This window comes from Lichenostomus cassidix, chromosome 12 (assembly GCF_008360975.1).
Source record: "Lichenostomus cassidix isolate B80296 chromosome 12, HeHo_3.0, whole genome shotgun sequence".
Taxonomy (NCBI): domain Eukaryota; kingdom Metazoa; phylum Chordata; class Aves; order Passeriformes; family Meliphagidae; genus Lichenostomus; species Lichenostomus cassidix.
Window position 1 is genome coordinate 13,317,735 of NC_139493.1, and position 25,361 is coordinate 13,343,095.

The 25,361-nt window shown below is 37.7% G+C and overlaps 1 protein-coding gene across 13 annotated transcripts in view; it reads right to left on the reverse strand.

Annotated features, from left to right (window-relative positions):
• Positions 1 to 25,361, reverse strand: part of CACNA1D (calcium voltage-gated channel subunit alpha1 D) — a 165,991-nt gene that overhangs the window by 37,585 nt on the left and 103,045 nt on the right. For 4 of the 13 annotated variants that reach the window (XM_085072741.1, XM_085072737.1, XM_085072732.1 and 1 more), the window contains exons 16-31: positions 24,380 to 24,494; positions 23,625 to 23,694; positions 22,944 to 23,013; positions 22,029 to 22,173; positions 20,276 to 20,405; positions 17,425 to 17,484; positions 13,073 to 13,179; positions 11,887 to 11,974; positions 11,301 to 11,408; positions 11,082 to 11,134; positions 10,683 to 10,829; positions 9,800 to 10,001; positions 8,479 to 8,637; positions 7,673 to 7,783; positions 2,121 to 2,204; positions 1,708 to 1,791 (exon numbers count right to left, since the gene is read on the reverse strand). In XM_085072741.1, the coding sequence (XP_084928867.1) occupies positions 1,708 to 1,791; positions 2,121 to 2,204; positions 7,673 to 7,783; positions 8,479 to 8,637; positions 9,800 to 10,001; positions 10,683 to 10,829; positions 11,082 to 11,134; positions 11,301 to 11,408; positions 11,887 to 11,974; positions 13,073 to 13,179; positions 17,425 to 17,484; positions 20,276 to 20,405; positions 22,029 to 22,173; positions 22,944 to 23,013; positions 23,625 to 23,694; positions 24,380 to 24,494 (1,733 nt within the window). Of the gene's footprint in view, positions 1 to 1,707; positions 1,792 to 2,120; positions 2,205 to 7,672; positions 7,784 to 8,478; positions 8,638 to 9,799; positions 10,002 to 10,682; positions 10,830 to 11,081; positions 11,135 to 11,300; positions 11,409 to 11,886; positions 11,975 to 13,072; positions 13,180 to 17,284; positions 17,345 to 17,424; positions 17,485 to 20,275; positions 20,406 to 22,028; positions 22,174 to 22,943; positions 23,014 to 23,624; positions 23,695 to 24,379; positions 24,495 to 25,361 lie in introns of all 13 variants that reach the window. The other 9 variants (XM_085072745.1, XM_085072733.1, XM_085072739.1 and 6 more) reach the window with 7 other exon arrangements.

Genomic DNA, 25,361 nt, shown 5'->3' on the forward strand with positions numbered 1-25,361 from the left:
GGTGATTTACCCTGCTCCCAATCAAGGCTAAGCTTCCTCAGCTCAAAAAGTTTCCATAGTGGGAAATTTTGGGCTCTATTTCAATCATGCTTGAAATCCCATCAGAAACAAAGGCTCATTAGCATCCCAGCAGAGCTGTAGATTTCTCAGGATCACTGTCAGTGTTGGATAACAAGCACAGGTGGAATGGCAGGATTCAGAATGCCCAAAAAATACCGAGGGAAAGATTCTAAAATATTGGATTCGGATTACAGAAATTTACACAAAATTAATTAAGCAGGAATAGTTCTGCAGAATCAAAACAATAAAAGTAATACAAATCTGAGAAATTTCCCTGGAGACACTACTGCATTAACTGTTTCATGTTGAAAATGGGAAATCAAGCCCAGAAATATATTGAAACCATAGTACATTTTTGACTCGCACAAACAAAGCACAGAAAAGTGGCAAGACCAGAAACAGACAATGCTTAGTACACAAAGAGTCTGCTGTGCAAAGCTAGAAGAAATCGAAGATGAGCATTTTTCCTCCAGTGAGTATGAAAACTAAGAAATGGCAGTGCTGGTTGTTGACTGTGGTGTGCACTTGTCTTGGAGATCCTTACTTGATCTCCAGAATATTTTCAAGACAGCTGTGAGAATTGCCAAATGGCAGTGTTCCTCACAGCTGAAAGCTCAGCAGTGACCAGTTACAAGCAGTGCTGTCAAATTAACACTGCCCATACAGTGCTAAATTCAGAGACATCTGCTTTGGTCAGGGAAGTGCATCTGAGCTATCTTTCAATCTCTTCACAATGAAATACAGTTTACAGTTATTAAGGAAAGCTACTCTAAATGATTAGTCTTTTTACTCTCCTCAAATACTACACTCACCTACAGCAGTACTACTGTGAGTGGAAATAGTGGGTAAATTGCAAATACTTGAGCTGTAAGTCTAAATTCAAACTTTTCTGGGGAAAAAAACCCCAAAAACCTAAACTAAACAAAATGGAGAAAAAAACCCCAATCAAAAATAAATCAGAGGCATCTTTCTTTCCAGAAATTCAGTCAGTCATGATATTCTCACAGTTTATCACAAGATCAGGAAGCAATTTCAAGGTGAATGAGTTGTCCAAACACCTCTATGTGCAATTCCCATCAGTCCAAATTCCAGTAAAAGATGGGAGTTTTCCAAGTACTTTAATTCAAACTTCCAAACACTTACTGCAGGATATGAAAAGCAAAAGGAATAGGAAAAAAATAACGCTCTATATTCCATAGCATGGAAAGCCTTACTTTCTATGTGCCCTTCTTCTACCTCATGAGATATGAACGCTAACACCCCTCTGAAAACCAAACCTCCCACAGAAGAAGAAATCATCATTTGTTAAACTCAGCCACTGAAAACTTACAGAATCTTGAATTATCTTGGTCAAGATACCTACAAAAACCAATGGGCTTCAAGTAAAATAGTAATGTAAGTTTAATTTGTTTTTTAAAATATTTTCTACAATTTTTACTGTCTCACTGTGCTGTATGCATGTGCAGCTCTACAAGGATATAAATAAATAATAGCAGCTTGTACAAACATCTGTATCAGTGTTTTGGTCTTTGATTCCAGGATCAAACATACTTTCCTAAAAAAGGACTTTTTTGGGATTAAGTTTACATTTTCTCTATTTCTTGATGAGAGCAATTACTTTTTAGTGCATGAACAGTTGCTACTTACATTAACTTCTGTTATAGCAATATCAACGACGCTACCAACAACAATTAAGGCATCAAAAGTGTTCCATGCATCAGTGAAATAGTGCTGTTAGGACAAGCATTCAGCAGAAAGAGAGCAAGAGAAAAACACAAACAGAAAAAGAGAAGAAAAGGACAGTGTTATAACACAGAAACACTCTAGGCTTCTCTGATGTACCACTATACAATCTAAACTTTCCCTTTCATAGCTAAAAAAAATTGGTAGAAAAAAAAGGCTATTTATTTCCCATATCAACATAATTGACCTATGACTGGTCTGTACTCAAACTTTAGAAACATCAGATCAAAATCTGTGACTTGTCCAGATGATGGAAATAGTGGGGAGACAGAGAAAGAGAAGTAGGGACTGGGGAAAGTAAGCTGGGATATACTCACATCAGCTTCACTGAGAACGACGTCTACTATGCTGCCAATAACGATGAGGGAGTCAAACGTATTCCAGGCATCACTAAAATAGCCCTGAACAGAGCAGGCAGGGTGCAAACGTTTGTGATTACACATGAAATGTCAAATATTTGCATACTTCTGTTTAGTTTTGCATAAACAGAAATTAGTTAAACAAAACCTGTGGTCTAATGAGAAAACAAAACGAAACCAAACAATATTGCCTACTGAAGGAAAAGCAACATATATGTGCATGTGTGTGTATATATATAATTATATATATACATGTACAGACACACACACAGACACACACACTACACATGCAGAACACACCATCAGATAAGCACGATGTTGGCAAGCAAGCCATCATCCAAAATTGGTTTTGGACTTCTAGCAAGGCTGAAAAATTCTAACATATATACCCTAATGAGGACAACATGACCCCTTTCACTATATTTCTGCGAGACCAAGCCAATTGAAACCTCCTTAACATTAATGGTTTTGTGACAGTCTTATCTAAGTGATTGGTAAAAATATTCAAAGGGTCACATCTCATCACTGGCCAAACATGCACAGTTATTGATGTGAAACTGTGCATAAAGATTAAAGAACTGACTTAATCTTCTATTTATAAACTAGGTCTAATGTAGGATCTCATCCTACATTTGCAGTCAGAGGTTGATTCTGTAGCCAGTGAAGTCAGTGCTAAGATCCACAGCAACCTGAAAAATTTCTTAATGCTTTTGATGCAGCCAGTCCAAGGTCTGAAAACTCATTTTCATAAATTGCTCCATCACCCTTCTGACCTTTTATGGCTTTAAATATATTCCCCATGTGTGTTTCACTGAGACATGGCTGCAAAGGGTTATAAAGGACTATCACACAATTAGCTGACTATTGGCATAAAACTGCATGTTTGAGCAGAAAGGTACTTCAGAAGAATCCTCCAGCTAGGTTCCAGTGTGGAACAAATCAAGATGTATTACAATTGTTAAGATAACTCTATGGAGACCAGAGTTTTCTGAAATATGTGGATTTTGCCTAGTTATTCTAGAAATCCACAACTGCCAAAATTACTGAACTTGCCTTTACCTCATTCAGATATATTAATGTATCAGTCAACCATGACTAAGGAATGTGCATTTCCTGACAAAAGCTGAAATGTACATTTTTTACATGTACATTTCATGGTAGTTAATTTTAAAATACTAACTTTTCAGCCACTATTGAAGCTCTAAAATAGTACATTTAACAAGAAGTTTAAAACTACAAGTGTGCTAATCTAACCTTATTTCTAGTTACACTTTTTATTACACAGTTTGCTCTAAGATAATGTTTTAGCTGAGTAGTTTAAGTTATTACATGAGTTGTTAGCAGAGAAAAGCATAATCAGTTCCAAAATATTTTAGAATTGGACTGATATTTGTCTCAAGATTTTAAACTGTCAGAATTTCTAGTAATTTCACAGTTTAAAGTAATGCACCTGAGTGCATTCCTATTTGAATAAACACTCATTTTGTGTGGAAATTTGCCCTTGGAGACTATGAGAGGAGCTGCTTCAGTAGACAACAGCTCTGCATTTTATCCTTGGAGAGGAAGCACTGAGCAGGGTCAGGAAAGGCTCATTATGTTTCTAATGCTACTCTCTTTTAAAACACAAATTGCTACAATTATTCCTTTGTTTAAGGAAGGGGCTGTAGGAGGAAAATAGATCAGAGTATTGTTATCTCTACAGCCCTTTGCACTGCATGCCCTGGTTCTTTGGGATAACCATCAACTCCAGTTTTGGGGCAAAAGCTCCATGGATTCATCCTTCTGAAGAAATGCCTCCACTCCTAAGAGCTCCTGCCCAATTCCCTGCTGCTCCCTCCTGGCTCATCTTCCTTCATGGGAACAAGCCATTCCCAAAGTTTTACCAAGCATCATGCTGAACCACCCCAACAATACTGACATTTATAGAGCTAATGAGATTAGCAGCTGCCAGCCAAAGAAAGGGAGCTACTCTCAGCATATTCTTCCTGATCATTCACATTCCTTATTTCTAAGTGTCTTCCTTGATTTTAGAATAGCAATATTTTTTTATATATATACACACAAAAGAGACTACTGGCAAACAGCAAACACATAATCAGCACAATCCTGAGCTGTGCTATCCATCTTCCTCTACAATGGGAATCAAAAAAGGTTCTCCAAATAAAGGATAATTTCAGCTCTAGAAAAAGTTACTTTACTAGACATGCTACAAGATAAAGCACTGAAATAAAAAATTCACATTTTGATTCAATACAGCTAAAACACTTTACAGCTAAAATACTTTACACATTTATTTATTTTATGAAACCTTTTCCATCAGTATAGACAAATATTGTTCAAAGTAATATGTAAAGCAAAAGCATACAAATAAACAAAAAAACTAAGAGAAAATAAAGATGGTTTTGGAAAAGGGAGGAATGGACAAGTCACAGCAAATAAACATCATGCAAATAAGTTGTTTTCACCACTGCAAGGACCCAAGATCAATTCACTTACTAGCCATCTTTCCTTTTTTCTTACAAAAATCTGATGTAAAACGACATGGAAAATCATTACAAGTTTAAGCAACAACTGGCTACCAGGAAGCTGTACATACGGCATGTGGGATGTATTATTTTTGATTCCATAGCTGGACTGTGTTTTGAACGGCACTGAACCATGCTGAGTAACAGTTTAGCAAATGTGACGAAAAAGGCCTGTTCTTTTAGCTTATATTATGAAAAATTTGTTCATTGAGAAATGCTGAAGGACAAAATCACAAATCCTGGGGAATATGTAGGCATAGAGAATTAGCAACAAAATATGTTTCCATACATCTACCACATAAGTATTTTAGTCCTTTTAGTAGTCTCTGGGAAAATTTAGGGCCTCATTCTGCAAAGTCTTGTGTGATCCAATCTCCCCATCAAGTGTGCCAGACACTCAGCATCACCTTTAACATCTAGCACTTCTGCAGGTTTTATGTATTTCGGAGCTGGAAGGCACTCTGCACTGCCTTGGTTTTACACAACACAATAGCATAGTAAGAATATCCATAATTTATAGTAGTCTTAAGTTTATATGACCATCAAAACCAAAATTCACTGTTTTCAAGGGACTTTTGTCAACATATTAAGGGGACACTGTCAAGCAGATGAGATAAAAACTAACAGGTTTTTAGATATCCTTATTTTTACAGAGTGAGTAACAGAGTGTTTATTTGATGCTTTGAACAGCTCTGAAATAATTTTTAAATGCACAAAATTAATAAATAAAACTGTTCATTCTGTCAGACTAGCCTAAGAGACCCACCCACCAGTGACACAAGCATAGAAGAAATTAATCAGTCTTCCCTCACGGACCCTAAAGCAAAACATTAAGTTTGGCTTCAGATTGTTCCTACTATTATTAAACCTTAATACGAGTTAAAGAAATTAACTGTTGTTTTAAACATGCATCTATTTTAAAATTTAGATTAAAGACATTAGAATTCTGCTTAAGGCTGCTAGCTGATTTGTGATCATTAATGAACTATGTAATGTGTTGCCAATAGGTGTTTTTAAAGAGCACCTGATAATTTAAAAGGTTACAATCTCTAACGAATAACAGGAACAACCTTAAATGTACTTTATTCCCTTCCCTTACTGCTAATTAGTCTCTTCCAAAAGTCTGATTACTGTCATGGTCTTTAAACCTCGTCCTGCTAACTAACAAGTTTAAGGTGTTCTGCATCTACCGAAATTCAGGAAATTAGGACCTTCCACAGGCAGTGTCTGCCCTTCAAACTCTCAGGGTTCAGCTCCAGGGATGTCTCACAGTGAAAGCATCCATCAGATAGAAAGCATGTGGCAACAGAATTAAAGCTCAGATCGTACAGAGTCTTAGAGACCAGGATTGAGACATTGCACTTGTAACGAGGAGGAAGCCCACAGTACAAATGGAGCACTGTGATTTGTACACTGATGATCAGACCACTGTGTTTGGCATTAGCTGCTATTTCTGACTACAGTCACAAGTGCATGGAGAACCATACAAGGATTCACAATCTTCTTTCAAAAAGCAGATGATAAAATGCAGCAAAGTCTTCTGTGCAAAACAAGGATATAGAACAGGAAATACAGATCAGGAAACACAACCAGCATACTTATGACACTGTGGTCCACACAGCTGAGCTATCTCCTCTGGGGCCTCATATTGTGCTATTTTTAATGTGAAACCCTTAGAATTTAAATAAGAGAGCTGACACAAAAATACAAATAAATTCATTAGAAATGTACAATTGACTGGACAGTGCAGAGCGAGACTAGGGGAGAGTGGGTAAACATTCACCCAGAACTCCACAGTTCACATCCCAACACCAGATCTCAAGAGATGGATCATTTGTTCACTTCTGCAGGCAAATACAAGCTGGCTTTAAATCAAGTAGCTCAGGTTGTGCAGCCAAGCTCAGTACTAAATGCAAGCTGAATAAACAGTTTTGAAAAGCTGGAAAGTTGTACACCTGCTCCAGCCTGAGCTTGGGCAGCTCTGAGTTCTGTGAGCACGAGAACTTGCTGGGTCAGAGCAGGAGCAGGGCTGCCCAGAGTGCAGCCACAGCAGCAAAGGGCACAGCTCACAGCCAGCTCCACAGGCAGATTGCCTGGCTGCTTTAAAAGAAGGGCACTGGAAAATGGAAAGTACCAGCCTTGGATGGTGAGACCAGCAAACTTCAAATGGCATATCTGGCTTTTTTCAAATTCCATGTGTAGCAAGTGAACACATTTTACTTATTTACATAGCTCAGAATAAACATCAGTTTCATTGTCCTGAAAACAAATTTAGTCTATTTTTTCATCATTAACTTCTTCACTTCATAAATGCAGTGTGCAAACTGAACAAAAACTCTGCATCAGCTGCCATAGGATGATTTTATCATTTTTTCTATTATAGTTATCAGTTTCTCTTGCAAATGTACTTTTGAAAAGGTGTCTGCATCATTCATATTGACAGTGTCCCTTTAAAGCAAGGAATCAACTAGTCAGTGTGGGCTCTTCTATCAAATATTATGTATATGTAACTGAAAACAAAAATATCTAAAAAGGCTATTGAATATGTCAATTATTTCTGTGTATGTTTGTAATACTTGGCTATATTTTATAAAGTAAAGAAATTATTTTGCATTTTGGAATAGGAAACCATACAGGATACAGGTCTTTACTGGAGATTAAATTAGTGTAAAGTAATGAATGTAGTACCCAGAACAGGAGACATGGTAATGCTTGTAACAGGAAATGATTTATCTGATTTAGAAAGGAACATTTTCATTACCCCAAAATATTCCAGATCTCATCAACCCCTTTGCAATATTTTTTTTTTCCTGATATCTGCATTTCATTTCCTGGAGTTACATTTCTATTATGATTTCTCTCTCTGATAGATAAAGGTGGGAAATGTTGGTTCTTTTTGTTCTTTGAATAATATACAACATTTGTGAAACTCATTTTACTTAATTCCTGTGGTGATGACCTAATTAAAGCATATCTTAAACTTACCTTGGGTTTGAATGCAATCAGTTTCAAAACCATTTCAACAGTGAACACTCCTGTGAAAACCATATTCATAATGTCCATTGCATCATTAAATAGCTTAGACTGTCCATAGTGCTGTGAATGAAAAATAAAATACTTACAAGAGTAAAGGCTTCAAAATACTAAGTGAAAGCAAGACAGCCTAAGACAAAGTTGACCAAAGTGCAGCATAGGGAAACATTTTCTAGTAAAATTTATGAAGCACATCTATGTACACGGAAGATTAGTTGAGTATCTCTGGTCAAGCATGGAACTCTTTAAATCTATCCTCTTTATGCACTGAGCAGAACAAAACTGTCATTCCTCAACATCCTGAGGGAATCTCCAAAGAGATGGTTTTGAGAGGAAAATCATTCCCTCAAAAGAGGAGTATTAGCCAACAGCATTTTCCCTAGTTTTATATGCAAGGTTTTAAAATTACACAGGCTTGTGTCACACCTGCTTAGAAAGCCTGAAGTGTGGTAGTCACAAAATAACCATGTGTAGGAAGTATATTTTTAAGAGGACACAGTGTGTGCAAGTTTACCGACAAAAAGCAGAATGGTCTTGTAAACTGAATTCAAACCATTCTTATTCTTATCAAAATCTGAAATACTAGAGAAAGAGACAACTGGAACATGTCACAGAAAAGTAGTCCATTCAGAAGTGCTTTCTTTAAAATTCCACTTCATTAAAAAATACATGTTGCCATAATTTAAAGGCATTATATCACCCATACCCTTCACTGCAATTTATGGCAACAGCTTCAAGAGAGTTTCTGGTTTTCCTACCTGCATAGCCAAGCAAAGGGTGTTCAGCATGATGAGGACAAACATGATGTATTCAAATCCAGTGGAATTCACCACATACCAGAACTTGTACTGGTAGGGATTTTTTGGAATATATCTCCGGAGAGGACGTGCCTTCAGGGCATACTCCACACACTGGCGCTGCAAGGCAAATACAGCAAAAACTGTTAGACTATAACTTAGCAGTTTATCAACTGGTAATACAATCACTATGTGCAAATTGTTAAATACAACTGCTAAAACCAGACAGTCTAACTACTTGATGTATGGGGTTTTTATTATTGTTAATAAAATGAATAAGTAGCTCACCAATGCTCACTTGATTATTACAACTGCATTTAACCGGATCTAACCACATACACTACTCAGCCACATGCAAAAATCAAATAATACTCATGGAAATTCTGGAAGATTTTGCCTCTATACAGTAATATATTACAGAATGCATAGGTACAGTGCATAGTAGGACTATTAACTCATTTATAAACCATACTCCCTTTTCAACCATCAATGGGAATGCACAGCATAAAACCCTAGAGTCAGCAGGATAAACGCTGAGGTGGTGTAACTTCTAAGAGCTCAGGTAAATTGCCCAGCAAAATCACATCAGTGGATTCATCTCCTAATCTATTAGTGCCTGAAATCTTCAGGGCTGGGCCTCTCACTTGTTTCTGGAGGAATTCTTACAGGCCCTGACTGATGGGGCACATGGTGCAGAATGAACCCTGGCTGCAGCTCACGTTTGGCTTTCTTTAAATGAAGTGTGTTACAATCAGCCAAAAATACCTGGAAAATTGTGATTTATGAGTTTTTCAGTCAAAGGATTAAACAGTAAATAGGGACAGATTCTTGTAATTTTAATCTGAATATCCCCCGTGAATTTCTAAAAGAATGGGGGTGAGAAGTGGAACATTTTTAACACTTGAACGCTTTCAGACTACTCAGAACACAAAAACTGTTTTCTAGTTCTGAATGTGAAACCTGTCTCTGCCTCAGGAAAACCTGGCAGGGGCTGTATTCTTGTTAATGTGACACCAAAAAGTGAGATGCTAAGAAATCAACAAGCTTAGTGGACCACCTTTCACAACAGAAAGACTAACAGGTTGGGCTCACAGAAAGTGGAACATACAATAACCTGAATACCCAGTTAGTAAATAAATACCTAGATAGCAAAAAAATCAAATTAATAAATACTCAGCTATGTGTTTGGTGCCCTCTTCTGCCGCAAAGCAGAAAAGAAGCTCTTCATGCACAAACAAAAAAGGGAATTTTCAAAACTTAAGAGTTCATTATTTATTTTAACCTGATTTTTGTCCAGCTCACAGTTCTTGTACTCTTGTTCTCCCTGTTCTTGGAATGTAACAATCACAAAACCAACAAATATGTTCATCATAAAGAAAGCAATAATGATGATATAGATGATGAAAAAAATGGAGATCTCCACTCTATAGTTGTATACAGGTCCCACATTCTCGCCATTTGAATCAATGGCTTTGTATAGAAGCCTGAAAAACAAACAAAATTTTATCTTTATTAACATTAAAATGAAAAAGATAGTAAAATATGTAGACTCAGAGGACAGGCTTCAGAAATGGTCTGATGTTCACTTATCTTGTTCTACTTACTGACAGTGCTTGCAAGAATATAGAAACCAGAAGAATCACAGCACACACTCTTACTTTTTTTTTTTCTGAAAGAATTAAGGTAACGACCCAATGGTTGTAGGTTTCATTTATTTGTTTCCCCAAATAAAATTTTTTCAATTGAGGAAATAGCAAGTAGCTGTTAACTCTTCCTAGGTTTCTCTATGAGTGTACTACTGTCCAATTTTTAGGAAAAGGTTTACTAGAAGGCCTAAAACTTTCAAACCAGCATTATTTAAGGGCCATGGACAGATAAGCAGCTAAAACCGTTCCTTCCATTAGAGCTGAGGAGTAGCTCCTTATAGCAAAAGTAGCAAGAAGACTGGGAATCAAACAATGTAAAAAAGGTCACCTTTTCTTACTTTTCCTGAAATACAGGATAAGAGCACAGATTCAGGATAACAGGTTTTTTTTACTTCCTCCCTCTTCATATCATCACTTTAACTGCTTTATTGCCCAAAAATGCCTAGTAAATAATAGTGATTTTTTCTGGAAAATGCAACTCTCTTAGCAATGCTGTGCAAACATGGAGAAGCCACTCACGCTGGCCAGCCTTCAAAGGTGGAGACTGTGAACAGAGCCATCATGGCAGACAGAACATTGTCAAAGTTGAAATCACTGTTTTGCCACACCCTCTCTTTGACCATGGGACTGTCGACATCTCCATCCTTATACACAATGTATATCCCTCTGTGGGAAAGAAACTGTCATTAGTGAAATATGGAACTAACCTCAGAGTTGATCAGTGCACTATTCAAAGCTGATTCTTTTATTGCCTCCTTACATTTGATTGATCTCCTTGCTAACCTGTGTTTTCTGCTGGATTCAAGATGACAACTCCAATCTACACAACCCTAAATGGCCTGACCCATGCCTGCCCATACCCAGTTTAAGTTATTCAGAACATAATGTGCCACACTCTTAGACCAAAGATCTCCTCACCGGCATTCCTCGGGGTTCTGTTTTGCCTCATCAGTGCACTTGTAGAATTTTCCCTACATATAAAAACAAAAAGCAGTGACAAAATGAAGAATAGGCAAAATACATGGTTTTATACTACAATTGGTTCAGGATGGGACCAGCCCAGTTCCAGCAAAAAATCACCACAAATTCAACTCAGCATTGCTTTTCTTGATGCACTTTAAGTTCTGAGTGTCTTACCTTGAACAGCTGCACCCCAATACAAGCAAACATGAATTGCAGCAGAGTTGTAACAATCATGATATTACCAATAGTTCTAATAGCCACAAAGACACATTGAACAACGTGCTGGAAATGAAGAAAAACAAAAATGTTTCAATGCAATTTGTCACAGACTACATACCATAAAAGTCTATTTCTGTATACTTTTTTTAAATTACTATTTTTGTTGTCAATATTATATCTAATACTGTAATTTGACTTGTTTTCTAAATTTCTCTGTAAGTCTGTTGACACAGACCCATCAACATCAACTGGCTAGAAATTACATAGGCACTACAGATAAACAACTAAAATGCACTGACATGCTGGTTCATCACAGCCAAAATCTGCTCTCAGTGGCAGTTCCTCCACACACAAAACTGCTGAACTGTGGGCAGAGCCTGGGCTCTTCAGGCTTAGATATGTTTAAGAATCAGGAACTGATTTCTGTCCTTGCTCTGTGAACTTCTGCAGACAATTTTTTCTTGTGCAAGAATTTTTAACCTGAGGCAGGACTGAAGAAACAGGCCAACGGAAATATAACTTTAAAAGTAAAAATAAACACCTTAAGTCCTTTTGCTCTGTTTATTGCCCTTAGGGGTCTCAAGACTCTTAAAACTCTGAGAATCTTCACGACTGAGATAGCACTTGATCTAGGAGAAAAAGAGTTATAGTGTTATTGTTAAGGTAACTGATTGTGTTAGAGAATAACAATATCATCAAAAATTCCTTGACCATGAAATTTGGGAGAAAAAAAACCTTCCAACTAGAACTCTCAAGATATATATATATACAGGATTTTTTTATTCTTTATTGATTCTTTATTACTATTAGAAGATAGTATAGATCTCATAAATACTATAAGAATCATGTTGATTTCTGGAGCAAATTTAGAATTACCAGCTCAGAAGCTCATCTAAGACTACAGTGGAGCAAAACAGTGCTCAAACTATTTTTCAGTGCTGACAAGCTCTTTTGAAGACACTGTGTAAATCCTGTAAATCGATGAATCCTTCAATTTCCAACTAACTGGAAATCAAAAGATTTCCCATGACTTTAATTCTCACTGTTTCAGTAGCTAGGACTGCATTTTGAGGAAATAAGAGTGAAAGAACACCCTGTGAAGCTGACAGTTTGTGCCATAGGTGTTCTGGTAGAGCAGAGTTCAGGGTGAGCAGCAGCTGCCTGACTCCTGCTCCTGCTCTCTATAAGTCACTCAGGCTTTCACAAATGATTTTCGATGTGGAACAACCAACCAATGAATCAATAAGCACCTTTAGACTCTTCTACTGTGTTTAGCCTGACCCAAACAAAACAAAAAAACCTTTTCACTACCACTTATAGTCCTGATTAAGGTATTACTTCTCCCCCTCAAACACTGTCTAGTTCCATATCCCCACAGGTCAATACTGAAAGACCAAGCTCACAGAATTAGATTGTAGATGTGACAACAACTCGAGAGAAGGGATTTAACCCTCCTGAAGCTCCAGGAATCACCTGCTGTACAATACAGTGTCCTGGAGCTCTTCCTCACCCTCTTGGCAATAGTAGGAAGTAGTAATTTGTTCCCAGCCCATATTAGTAGTGAATTACAACACTCCCCATGCAAAGCAGTGCCTCTTGCCAGCCCCATCCCTGCACTGACACTGCACTCCCACACACCGTGGGGGAACAAAAGGAGCTAAACACTCCTTTCGCTATAGAGCCCCAGAGCAAAAATAAACCATTCACTTTATAAGTATAGTACTTACTGAATCCCAAATGATACCAGAGAAACACCCACAACCAGCAAATCCAGCAAATTAAAATAATTCCTGCAGAAGGACCCTTTATGAAGGAACGCTCCAAAAGCTGTCATCTAAAAATAGAATTGTTACACATTTAGTCTATATTTCAATTTATTCAAATTCACATTTAGGCTGTTTACAAGACACTTGCCTAGCGTGTGAATGCATACAATACTATCTCACTTTCTAAAATCCTTGGAGATATAATGCAATCCCTCTATGTACATTCTATCTTTCATCCAAATCAGAAAAATTCTGTTCAAGCAACATCAACAAATATGCTAACTGTTTCTAATGTCAACAAAGGTTTTATTTTGTGTAACAGATAAGGCTGGGATGACTACACTGAATTAATTTTGCCTTCGTTAGAAAAATTGCTGCAGAAAACCACTTAAGATTTCCATGTTTACTAAACTGCAGGGTCCAGATTCTGACTCCTAGTTATTCATACCATCTTGAGAATTGAAGGAGCTGGAAACAGCTTCAATTCTTGAAGGTACTGCAAACAGCTGAGACTCAAAGCTGGCACAGGAGCAGGACAAGGCTGTCCTAAGGCAGCATTACAAGGCTGTTTACCTTTGGCTCATGGGAGACATGAGTGGGTACCTTGGAATAAACTGGAAAAACCAATAGGTGTTTTGTATAACATGTAATCAAGGGTCCCCAAATTTTACTGTTCTGTGGGGAATATCAAATGTTGCTCTTCCTTTTGGAGTTTCTCTTAATTTTTTGTTTTCTCTCCCTATATTTAGATGAAAGAAGCATACGAAGTGGATTTTGTATGCATCATTTGCAGTTTTCATTAGGAGCCAGTGATAGAGGCTCTATATGGCTTCAGTCTGCATCTGGGCAGATGTTTTTAGATATCACAAAGCTGAATTTGACTCTGAAATCCATGAAGTAGACCTCCTACCACAACAGCAAGTTAAGTACCAGTTAAATGTACAGAGGAACCCAGTTAAACCCTTAGAAGCACAGACTCACCAGCTGACTAGAATACTGCTATGGATTAGGTCTGAAACTAAAAACTCATAACAAAAATAAGGATACCACTGAAAAATACCTTATAGTCATCTCAGTCACATGGATTCTAATTTCTTCAGCCCCAATATCCTCTTAAAAAGGGCCTGAATACTTAGCTATTCCTTGTTTTCCACAGGTAAGAAAACTTGATGCCAGCTAGAGAACATCCAATACTGACTGTGCATTCTAATCCCTTTACTTTCTGCTCTGTTCCTCAAGGTGTAGTGAAGAGATTTTATTTCATTTCTGTTTTATTTTTATAGTAACCCTTGCAGCAGATTCCTACAGCTTTCAAGACTGTTGCACAATGTAGAACAGAGCTGCAGGCAATGGTTATCTTGGTGCCCTGCACCCCTGTTCAGGGTACAGACATTTCCAGCAGGAAAAACCATCACCACCAGTAAAGGCTGTACCTCTGCAAAGGAAAGGTGCATTTTTTTTGAAGGCTTCCTCCCCTTTTTCTCATGTTAAGCCCTCTTTTTGTCATGATCAAAATCCTAAATATTCCTCAATGCCAGAGGAGGAAAAAATACTAAAGCTTTAACCTATGCCATGGTGTGAGAGATATAACAGTTATATTTTAAAATTTCAATTAAATTCTCAGTTCTTTCACTTACAGCTGTACAGATTACAACTAAACTCATTAAAATTGGTGGGAGTTGAACACTAAAATAACCCTGAATATCAAACTTACATCTATCTACAACTACCCATTTACATTGTAGTGTGATGAGAGCTGCACACAATGTTTCATGTAAAGACTCCCACAAAAATTCAGTCAAAAATTGACCTAAAAGTACACGTGAGGTCCATATCTCCCCATCTTCACATGGAGATTCATACTTCAACCACCACAAATCCCAGTGAAAGCATTTGCTAGAACTCTCTGTAGCAAATTTAAATGCTATGTGATTAGCACAAAAGGGTGAGGTTGAAAGCACAAATCCCTGACCCGATCTTTGCTCAGATGTTTTCACCTTCCCCAGATCATCCAAACAGGATGATAAACTGGATCTCAATATCATGTAGGGATTATTTAAGAGAATTCTTAAATGCTTTAAACTGATGTTGCAGCTCTTGTGTTATTCATGTTCTCATTTATCCACTCAACACAGTGTGGTGTGGGAATCCTTGTGTCTGAGAGCAGCAAGATAGAGCACAGGGAGACTCCCCACATGCTGAGAGTTATTCCAGTTTCATGCTTGTTTTTTCACAAGTTTCTTCACTACAGCTGATAACATTGCCTCTGGTTACCCTAATTTTGGTTGCATCTATTTTTTCCTGGAAATTAAAGAACGCTATTGTTACTGCAGGTCTAGTTTTGAGTTTCTCCTTGCAGAACACACTCCTTCTGTACAGCTCGGATACTGTGGGAAGCAGAGCACAAATCCCAGCCCGGAGGACATGGAGAGCTCCAGCCACAAGCAAGCAAAGCCAGAGTCTGAGGCATGTTAGTAAAGCAGGCACTGTATCTGTGTCATGTCCTGACTGTCCACTACATCTGTACAGTACATTTTATTTTCCTTTACAACTGAATGCTCTACAGAGCTTTCTGGAGAAACCAAAGTCAGAAGCATCAACAAATTTTGGGTATGATGTGGCTTCTTGTTTCCTTGCAATATTTTATAATGCCAGATTTTATTTATTTTATTTTATTTTAGCAGCCCAAGACCTAGAGCTTCCTGCTTCCTTTGGATAACTCTTAAGTCGCTCAATGCCAAAATCTTTTGCACTAAGCAGGAATGTTGCTTTTCTTAACACATCCAATTATGCCTCTTTATGCTGGTCTTTATAATTCCTCTGTCTCCTAGAAAAACATAAAAGGAACTGCAGGAGCAGGAGAACCTGCTGCTAAGAGCACGTGGAAGTTTACTTTCTTTTGCCACACATATAATGGTAACATATTTTTATTGCTTCTCAAATTCAGAATTGGGAACTAGTCTGATCTAATGCTACAGCTCTCTTCAATGCTTCATTCTCTTTCAGTTTGGTCTTTCTCTAGCAGCAAAAACCCTGGATATTTATTTTAGCATGTTACAAGTAATAATTGATTCTATAGCAAGCTTCTCACTGCTGAAAATGTGAAACAAGGGGATGAACATTTAGCCTAGGAGAAAATTCACAAGCACAAAAGTAGTCTATTACTTACAGTACAGCTTATCTTGTAAACAGCCCAAATATTGCACCAATTAGTATTAATCAAATTGCATTGTGAAGAGTATGCACAGCAACATGAGCAGAAGCTGGGAGAAGAGATTTTGTTAAGCTTGATCCTCAATTGGAAATGCAAAGTTTATGTACAGATTCTTACAGCAATTTTTAAATGTATAAATCAGGGTTACTCAACCAAAATCTTGTGGTGAATAATCACAGCATGAAACATTTCTGAATCATATGCAAATCTCTTAAAGAATATTTTGCCAATTTCCAATGAAATATTTTATTTCCTTGTCCAGCTTTTGATCCATGTGAACACAATTCTTAGTTATTTGGCTTCTTTACCAAAGTCTTATACACTGAACATCTGAGTAACCCCAATAGATATTCTTAACAATCAGTACACAAACTATACATTGAAATGCCAATTCTTGGCTCATGCATGGGTAATACATTTAAGCAAGCATAATTATGCCTGTCTGTGAATTTAAATGTATGCCCAAGATAAATGCAAAGTATCTTAGTGTATAGATAGATAAATGCAAGATCTCTTGCAAGTCCTATTGCAAGAAAATAGTTATCTATTTTAGCTCTGTGGATATAGTTCAGCAAAATAAATGAGAAATTACATGCTCCCTCCTGATAAGACTGAGTATCTCTTTTGGAAATGCCAGAGCAAGGAGAAGGAAAAGCTCATGCGCAGTGAATTATTTTTCCCTTTTCTGACAACTGTAAGTTTAAAAAGGGTAAAAAATGAATTATTAAACTGATGTAATGATAAAAAATCAGCTTCTTCATGCACCCAATGGTAAAAAAAAATAACCAATCAAAACTATGAGGAACTGTCAAATAAAAAAAAAAAGAAGTCCTCTAGTTTAGAAAAAGTTTAGCTTTGATCGCTTAGAGAAAAGGCGAAGAACACGTCAAGTGCCTTTTCCTGGCAGGTGACACACAAGGAAAATCCTTTTAAACAAGCTTCCTTTAAAAACCTGTTACCTTCAAAATGATCTCAAATGTAAACATACTAGTGAAGACATAATCTGCATACCCTAGGATCTGGAAGGTAAACAAAAAGTTACAAACATTATTGCTAAAGCTGCTTTTGAGCTAACAAGGATCAATTAACAATGCATTACCTTTAACAGGATTTCAACAGTAAAGATGGCTGTGAAAGCATAGTCAAAGTAACCAAGTATCTGCAAGGTATAATACGTGCCACAGTAAGAAATCCATCTCTTAATAATTGTTACAACTTAGACCACACACACAATAATACCTGAATTAATCTAGGTAGATAGATGGAGAATTTAGACAAAGTGTGCAACCATTTTTATTTGCTTAAAAACGTAACAGATGCCACTGTGCTCAGGTATCAAATTTCACCCCTAAATAATTGCCAGGACCCAATAGGCAACAATTTGATTAAATTCACACTTTCCTTTACCAGCTTTCACAGATATTTTCTTCAGCCTTTAGCAGAGATACAGAATCTTAAACAAATAAATACTTCTTAATAATGTCTGTGGTTTTTACCAAAGTATTGCATCACATAACATAAAACTTCAGGGGATGCTCCTAGACTGCTGATTATTCCACATCCTGCTACATTATGTTGTTCCTGTATAGGCTTGTCTAGACTGTCCCAAAGCAAATTAATTAATAACTAAATTACTTAATATCAGCACCACAACACTTTTTCCTTGAAGTGGGAAGATACAGCAGTGGCTCATTTGCAGGAAATTTAAAAGAGCCCACAAGAGTTGCACAGTGGTATGAAATTTCTAAGAGGATTGTGGCTGTGGGACTGACCTCTGCTGTCCACAGGCACACAAAGAGGTATTTCTGTACCACCCCGAGCTCACCCTTTCCAGGTGGGCACATCACTAACACCTAATGCAGTGAACTGCAGGGGGGTGAGACTTTAGTCTCAAGGATCCAGCAATCCACCTAGCCAACAGCTGTGCACAGAAACATCTCGCCTGTGGCTCAGCAACCAACCAAGGGGGAAGGAGAAATAAAATAAAGAAACAAACGCTCAAAGAAATTAGTCATAGTAGATCAAATGAAACAAAACAATTTTCCCCCCATATTCTGTTGAATATCACATCCTTCTGTCCCTTGGCGTAGCTGAAAAAACAGGTAAATATTAAAGCCATTCAACAAAGATTAATCAGTAACCAATTCAGTCTAGACTTAAAATAAAATATTGAAAAGCATTTCAGTTTGTAAACTTCCATTCTGTTGCTGACCTGGCTGGTGAATAGAACATGAACACTCAAGGTAGTAAAAAGAGAATGATGCAGGCCTGGGGCATGTGAGAATACTTACAGCAAGAGGGCAGTGCCTTCCTGAAATCCCTCACACATTCTGTGTCCCAAAACAGAAACAATCTTTTCAGTTACCACCACTCTCCACTTGGATTTTCCTAATGCTCCTCCAGTTACAAATACAATTATCAGCCTTGAAGCCATTTCTGTAATAACAATTTCAGTATTCTCCACCAGCTCTCTTTTCCTTACCCATTAGTGTGATTTATTCATAGGATTACACTGGTCCAGCTTCACAGATATGGGAAGAACACTGCTCTGCTGAATAGTGCATGAAGAGTGCCTTTATGCTTTGGCCTCTTTTTACCTCTGGAGAAAGTTTTAACTTTTTGGTTTTTACTAAAGTTATGTGAAAATGTTCAGGGAATGCCAACAGTCAAAAGAAGACTTTCAGAGGTTGCACCAACTCCAGCAAAAAGTAGAGAGACACAACCCTTACAGACTCAGCAGGCTCACCTTCCTGCAAGATGCAGCAGAGTTTCTCTAACTCTCTATGACAATCTCTACAGATCACTGTGTATCTAAAACAGGAGAGGCCCCAAAGTTCTGTCAAAGCATCCCCAAAGTCCCCATGGGCTCAATACCATCTCAGCTATTTGCTACCTAACCTCAAGCAAACACAGCTCACCATAATGTGACAGTCTGGCTTCACAGCTGATACAAGTGGAAGAGTACTAAAATCTGTGGTCATGAGAGTGGATTTTTTGTTGTTTCTCTGTCTAATAATTGTACATTGGAGTAATAGATAAGTCTTCCACTAGATTAGGAGCTTAAAATGGAGGATTCAGGAAATTTCTGGGGAGAACACAGGTGTTTACTCCCCACATAAACTACAGTGTTATTGTGTAATAGGGATGCTACTGAAATAAATATTTTTACAAACATTTTGCTTCTACAAGTAGGTCTAGAGAAGAATGCAGAAACACTTCCAAAGTTACAGGTTTGTGTCTAGGCTGAAATGGCATTTTTCTCTGAATCAAGGCGAGAGCTGGACATGCTGTAATCCTCCTCTTACATGTGACTTTAGAAAGAAGCAAAATTTGTTTAGTTTCTGATGCAGCCAGTCAGGAATCCAAATATCTTCGTGTCCAAAGTGGAGGTAACTCAAACCCCTTAGAGTGGCCACAAAAGCTTCTCTGAGAAAAGAGGTAATCCCTACACTTACTAAGAGGGATACTCCAAGTGCCCCAAAACCATGTAAGAGAGTCAATAAAGGAGAAAAGAGGACAGGTCAGAGTCTATTCCAAACATGATAAACAGTGAAAATTTTAACTGGCATTTCTAAATCAGCATCAAACACTGGGAGGCAGTAAGAGTGATTCAGGAATTGCACATCAGGTATTCCAGCTGCAAAGTATGAAAAAATATTAAAATTACAGATATTATATTCATATTGAGCATACTTTATCCTGATATATTTATAGCCAAAGGAAAAGCATTATGTAAATAATACACACTTCCAATACTGATGATGTTCCATCAATAAAGTTAATTGTCTTTAAAGATTTATGCTTCTTAAAGCAAAAAGAATACAAATGTATAGCTTGAAAAAGGAAACAGAATGTTTCTTAACATGAAAATTAAAAAGCAGGCACTAGGCCCAAAGAACTGTATCCTGTGAAGGTATATTTATGTTCAGACATAAAAATGAAGGGCTTACATTGTTTCGAAAAGAGTGGCTGCGAATGGGATCTTCTGCTGCTAAGGAAACACTGCTGAGCATGATGAAGACAAGGATGAGATTGGTAAAGATGTGGTGATTGATCAGTCTGTGGCATCCCACTCGAATTCTAAAGAGGAGATACAAAAATACACCATTTTTGCACACAGAATTCAGCAGATGGTTAACATACAACATGTTTTCTGTTACTCTGCCAACCCTGACAGAACAGAGCAACGATCAGCAGTTAGAAGCAATGAAAACGCTGAAGCCACCAGTCTGGTTGCTAAGAAGGGAAATAAATTCCAAAATCCAATTCACTCACGGTGAAGATGCACTTAAAGCAATCTGGGAGGGGTTGGTTTCCAATGGGTTATGAACACTACTACAAAGTCCAGGGTTTGTACCACTGTGCACATACAGACAACATCAAAAGGACCGAGGGAGATAACAAGTCATTCAGATCCCCTGTTTGATTTGATTCTTACTAATGTTGTCAAAATTACTCATTTTGTGAGATGCAGCTTAGGCTGCAGATCTCATTGTGCTACTTAGGACTCAAATCAAATCAGAATCTCTGTGAAGATTTTCTTACAGGATTACAAGCCAAGTGGGTGTTGAAGGCTCCAGAGCTGTCAGATTTCAGCCACATGACAAGAAGTGTAACTGTGCATATGCTTAGAGTCACTGAGCCCAAGGTAATCACAAATACTCCTCTGCACTTTGGTAGAGAAGGTCTGAGACTAAGCTGACAAAAAGGCAGGATCAGGTTCATAACTGACTAACAGTGAATTATCTGAATTCTGCTGAAGTTTCAGAAGGTTCAAGGCTAAAACCTTTTCTCCTGTTATTAAGTAGATGATAGTAGTATAGTATACCTTATTTAGGCAAATTGGTCATTTTAGACTAATATATAGCGTTAGTTGGAGCCAAAAGCAATTTGAAATGTTCAACAAACCTGATGATTTTACATTTACCATATGAAAATTACTAGTTTAAGGAGCTCTCTTTCCCATTTCCAAATTCTGAAGAGCTTCAGGCAATCCATGAAATGAACAAGATACAAACCCAAAACATTTTATCTTCATCATCTTCTAAGCTTGTGATGGCCTCTACCACTGACAGGCAGCTTTCTCCCAAGCCAAGTAAATCTTAAGGACATTTACTGACTAGCCAAGCTTACTGTCTTTAGTGTAGAAGTCCAAATGCTCTGGACTTAAACTTAGTGATGAAAGATTCTACCTCCTCCCCAAACTCCAACTATTACTGTTCTTGATTTTTTGAAATAATTTGTCTTTATCTTTATCTTTGGTGTTTGCTTGAGTCTGGGAAATTCTGTTACCCTAAGCGGAATGTAAAAACCTTGCTCTTACTTTTCTCTTTTTCTGCTTTCTCCTCCACAAAGGTTACTAGGGTTACTAGAAATTCTATCTCAGGCAGAAGATGCTCAGATCTTGTATATGCAGCGACTAACATAGTAAATAGATAATTCACATTAAATTGTACTTTCCAGTCATGTGAGAACTCAGACTGTACGTACAAAAAGCTATTATCTTCAACAGTGGGAAGAAAAATAATATATTTTTCAGGTTCTTTTAATTTACCAAGTCAATCAGAAAATTTTAGGATGAAAGCAAATCTGTTTTCTGTTGAAAATACTAGAGTTCTACTCCTGATCTCTCTGGAAGGAGGTTTGTTACTTCACTGCTAAGCCTTGATGTTCAAAAGCAGTATTTTTCAAAAAGATATTTACGGATTGGTGCTGCTGAAAATGAAGAAGGCACTCCCTTCAGGGATGGGTGTTATCTTCTCCTTCATGTTTAGCTCTGATATTCTGCGGGGACGTGGGCCTGCTGGCACCTCTGGCTCATCCTCCTCATCTTCTTCATCTTCACCTACTTTAAATCAAACATCCTTTTTACTACAAACTAAAAAATATTGTAGTTTTGTTCATAACATTACAAAAGCATAGTTTGTAATAAAACACACATGGCTTATAGCAAATGTATCTTCATAGCATGACTGTAAGAATCTATAAACCAACATGTGAACATCCAAATGGTTGTCAGAAGCTCCTATGCAGGTTGTTGTGCATATATGGGCTGTGCATAAGTGCCCTGAGTGCATTAACAGCCTTGCTGGTGCTGCCCAGCCTCACCTGAGCACTCCTCACCCTCCAAGTTCAGCTCAGCCCCTGACAGTCCACGTCTGCCTGAGCTGAGTGCTGAGCTCTGGGCACTGGGTGAGCACTGTGGGCTCAAAATGCAGGGCACATTTCTGTAACATGCAGAGAGACAATCAGGCAGAACTGATTTTTAGATAAGAATGTTCACTGGGCCAAGAAAAAATTGACCAAGCATCATCAGCCCTGGAATGTCCTTTTTTGCCAAATGTTTTAGAGAAGTTTAGAATTTGCTCTCCCATCCAGATAAGTGTTACCACAACAGTCCTGAGGCTCACAGCATTAACTCTCAAATGCTGCTTGCACTGCCTAGGAAGCTGCAGGGCAAGATAACACTCAGCAGCTTCCAGGCCCATTTGTCCACTGATAACAGAGCACAGCCTCACTGACTTCAAAGGAATTGCTTCAATGTTCAGCAAGAGCAAGTTTAGGATATTTTAGCAAACTAACTTTAATGCGTTTGTCTTCTACCTGGTATTCACATACCTGGTACATCACAGGGTGGGTAGGGATCTTTATCCTCATCCTCTCCTTCTCCATATTCACCAATTGTCACCTACAGCAATGAAAGGGATGCACAGGAAGAAAAAATTTAATATAGGGTACAAACTTCAATAGAAAGCAAGCCAAATAAGCCTTGGAAGTCAGAGAAGCAAGTTGTCTGAAGCAGAGTAACTGGGAACAAAGGAGAGCTGACAGTTTATTAATTATTTTTCAAGCATGATTTTCCTACAGAATCCACATTTTTCTGGCTGTGTAAATCACAGTGAGAATATAACCAACAAGCTTTCATAAAAGCTTAATGTTTGAACATTCTACTAAGAGTTTATCATTCACTTTTCTCATCAGATTTATTAAGCACAATGTTAAGGTATTAAGCAAAATACCTACAGGGATCCTAAAAAAAGTCACATTTTTCTACCATTAACAATTTTGCTCTCTAAGAGTTTCCCTTCTCAGGATATCCTGGAACCAAAATGATTTTCTGGATTAAGAGATACTGTGAGGATGCAAAGCATCAGGACTAAATTTCATTTGCCTGGAAAACATGTAGGGATGATGGATTCATAAAAGAAATTTTACAATGGACAGTAGCCTTGAAAAGCTCTCCCTAGCAAAATTAGTAAAACTGCTTCTTAGGAAAGAGACAAATTTCAGAATAAACACCTTACTATCCTTGGGCTTCTTTTGGTCACCTTCTGGCTTCTCAGTTTTTTTATTTTCCAGACTCTCTTTTCTGCAAAACAAGACAATAACAATTACAAAGTATGCCATGCAAAGACAGACAATTTTAAGTGAACTATACCAATTCTATGAAAAGCTGAAAGCCTTATAGTAAAATATTTTAAATATTTTTTACAGCAGCAAGTGTCAAAGCAATAAAATCTACTGCATTTGAATGCAATGATCCATTTAAAAGATTACGATTTTAAATATCATTCCAGAGGCTAATCCCCAAAAAATTCAATGCATGATCATTACTCCGTTCTAGAGGGATAAACTGTGCCCTTGGACTCATACAAACAACTTTCATTGACTTCAACAGGCTTGCACTGTTTTCAAAAGAAGGTTTTCTACTTGTCTATATAAGGCTTAGAGAACAGATTCCACATGGAGTTGTGCATTGGCAACAACAGATAAATTCTTGTGCTAATTGCACAATAAATCCTACTATTGCAATGTTTAAATATCAGTTGGTTTATCCTTATATTTTTAATTCACCCCAATTACTACCTAAATTTTATCTCAAATCATACTGTTTGGTTATTATTTTAGTGTCTAGAAAAACTCTCTTATTTTTTGCTGAGTCCAGCACATTTAGAAGATGGTAAAGACATTTCATATTTAAAAAATCCTTATGGAACAATTCAGAACCTTCCTCCTTCCCTCTCCTGCTTGTTGAACATGCCCATCTACTTTACCTTGCATTCTTTTTCCTTTCCTTTTCTTCAGCTTCTTCTTTCTGAGCTGTATTTAGACTTTCAGCATCTGCCAAGTTATCCACAGCAATGGCCAAGAAGACATTTAGCAAGATATCTATTTCAAATCATTTTAAGGACATTATGCCTTACTATACTTGTGTGGTTTATTATCAGCATAAACACTGACAATGTGAGAGATATAAAACACATGTTCCCAACCTACAGCATGGAGCTTTGTGATGCTGGAGTGTAGTGCAAACAACACCCATTTAATCAACCAGACTGACACTGGCTCTCAAGTGAGCAGAGATCCATTAGGCTCATGGATTTTAAAACAGCAGAATGCTTGAGATTTTTTGTTTGGTTGTTTGTTTTTTTTTTAAATAAATGGAATTTAACTTCATGCCAGCCAGAGCAAGTTCAAATATAAAATTGTCTAATATACATGAAGACTGTTCAGGCATTTTGAAAAATTCATTTTTATAATGCACTGTCTTCCATGTCTACAACAATCTATATCAAATTCAGTTCTTCAGTCCATACCAGTTAATCACAAATACTGATACAAATACCATATAGTACAGAAAATGCAATGCTTTAGCCCTTTCATCACCTCCTGACCTTTTAAGAACTCCAGAGAATTGCTGTAGTTTGTTTCTACGTGGGGCCAAGGAACTATTTCCAGAACAGTGAAGGCAGGGAAGGGGCATATCTCAGCAGACTTTATCCCAGCTGCCCCAGTCTGTGTCCCCTGGTCCTGCACTGCAGAGCATCCCTGGCTGCACTGTCAGAACTCACAGGGCTGTGCTGAGCATCAGAGGGAGGAACAGAGCATCACTGCCCATGGACAGGCTACAGCCCTGCACAGGCAGAGCAGGCATGGCAAACAGCAGGCACAATAAGGCCATGTTCCCACCGAAGGAAGAAAGAAAACATTCCCTGGCTTCTGCCATGGTGGTGGCTGGAGATGGTCTGGAGATCA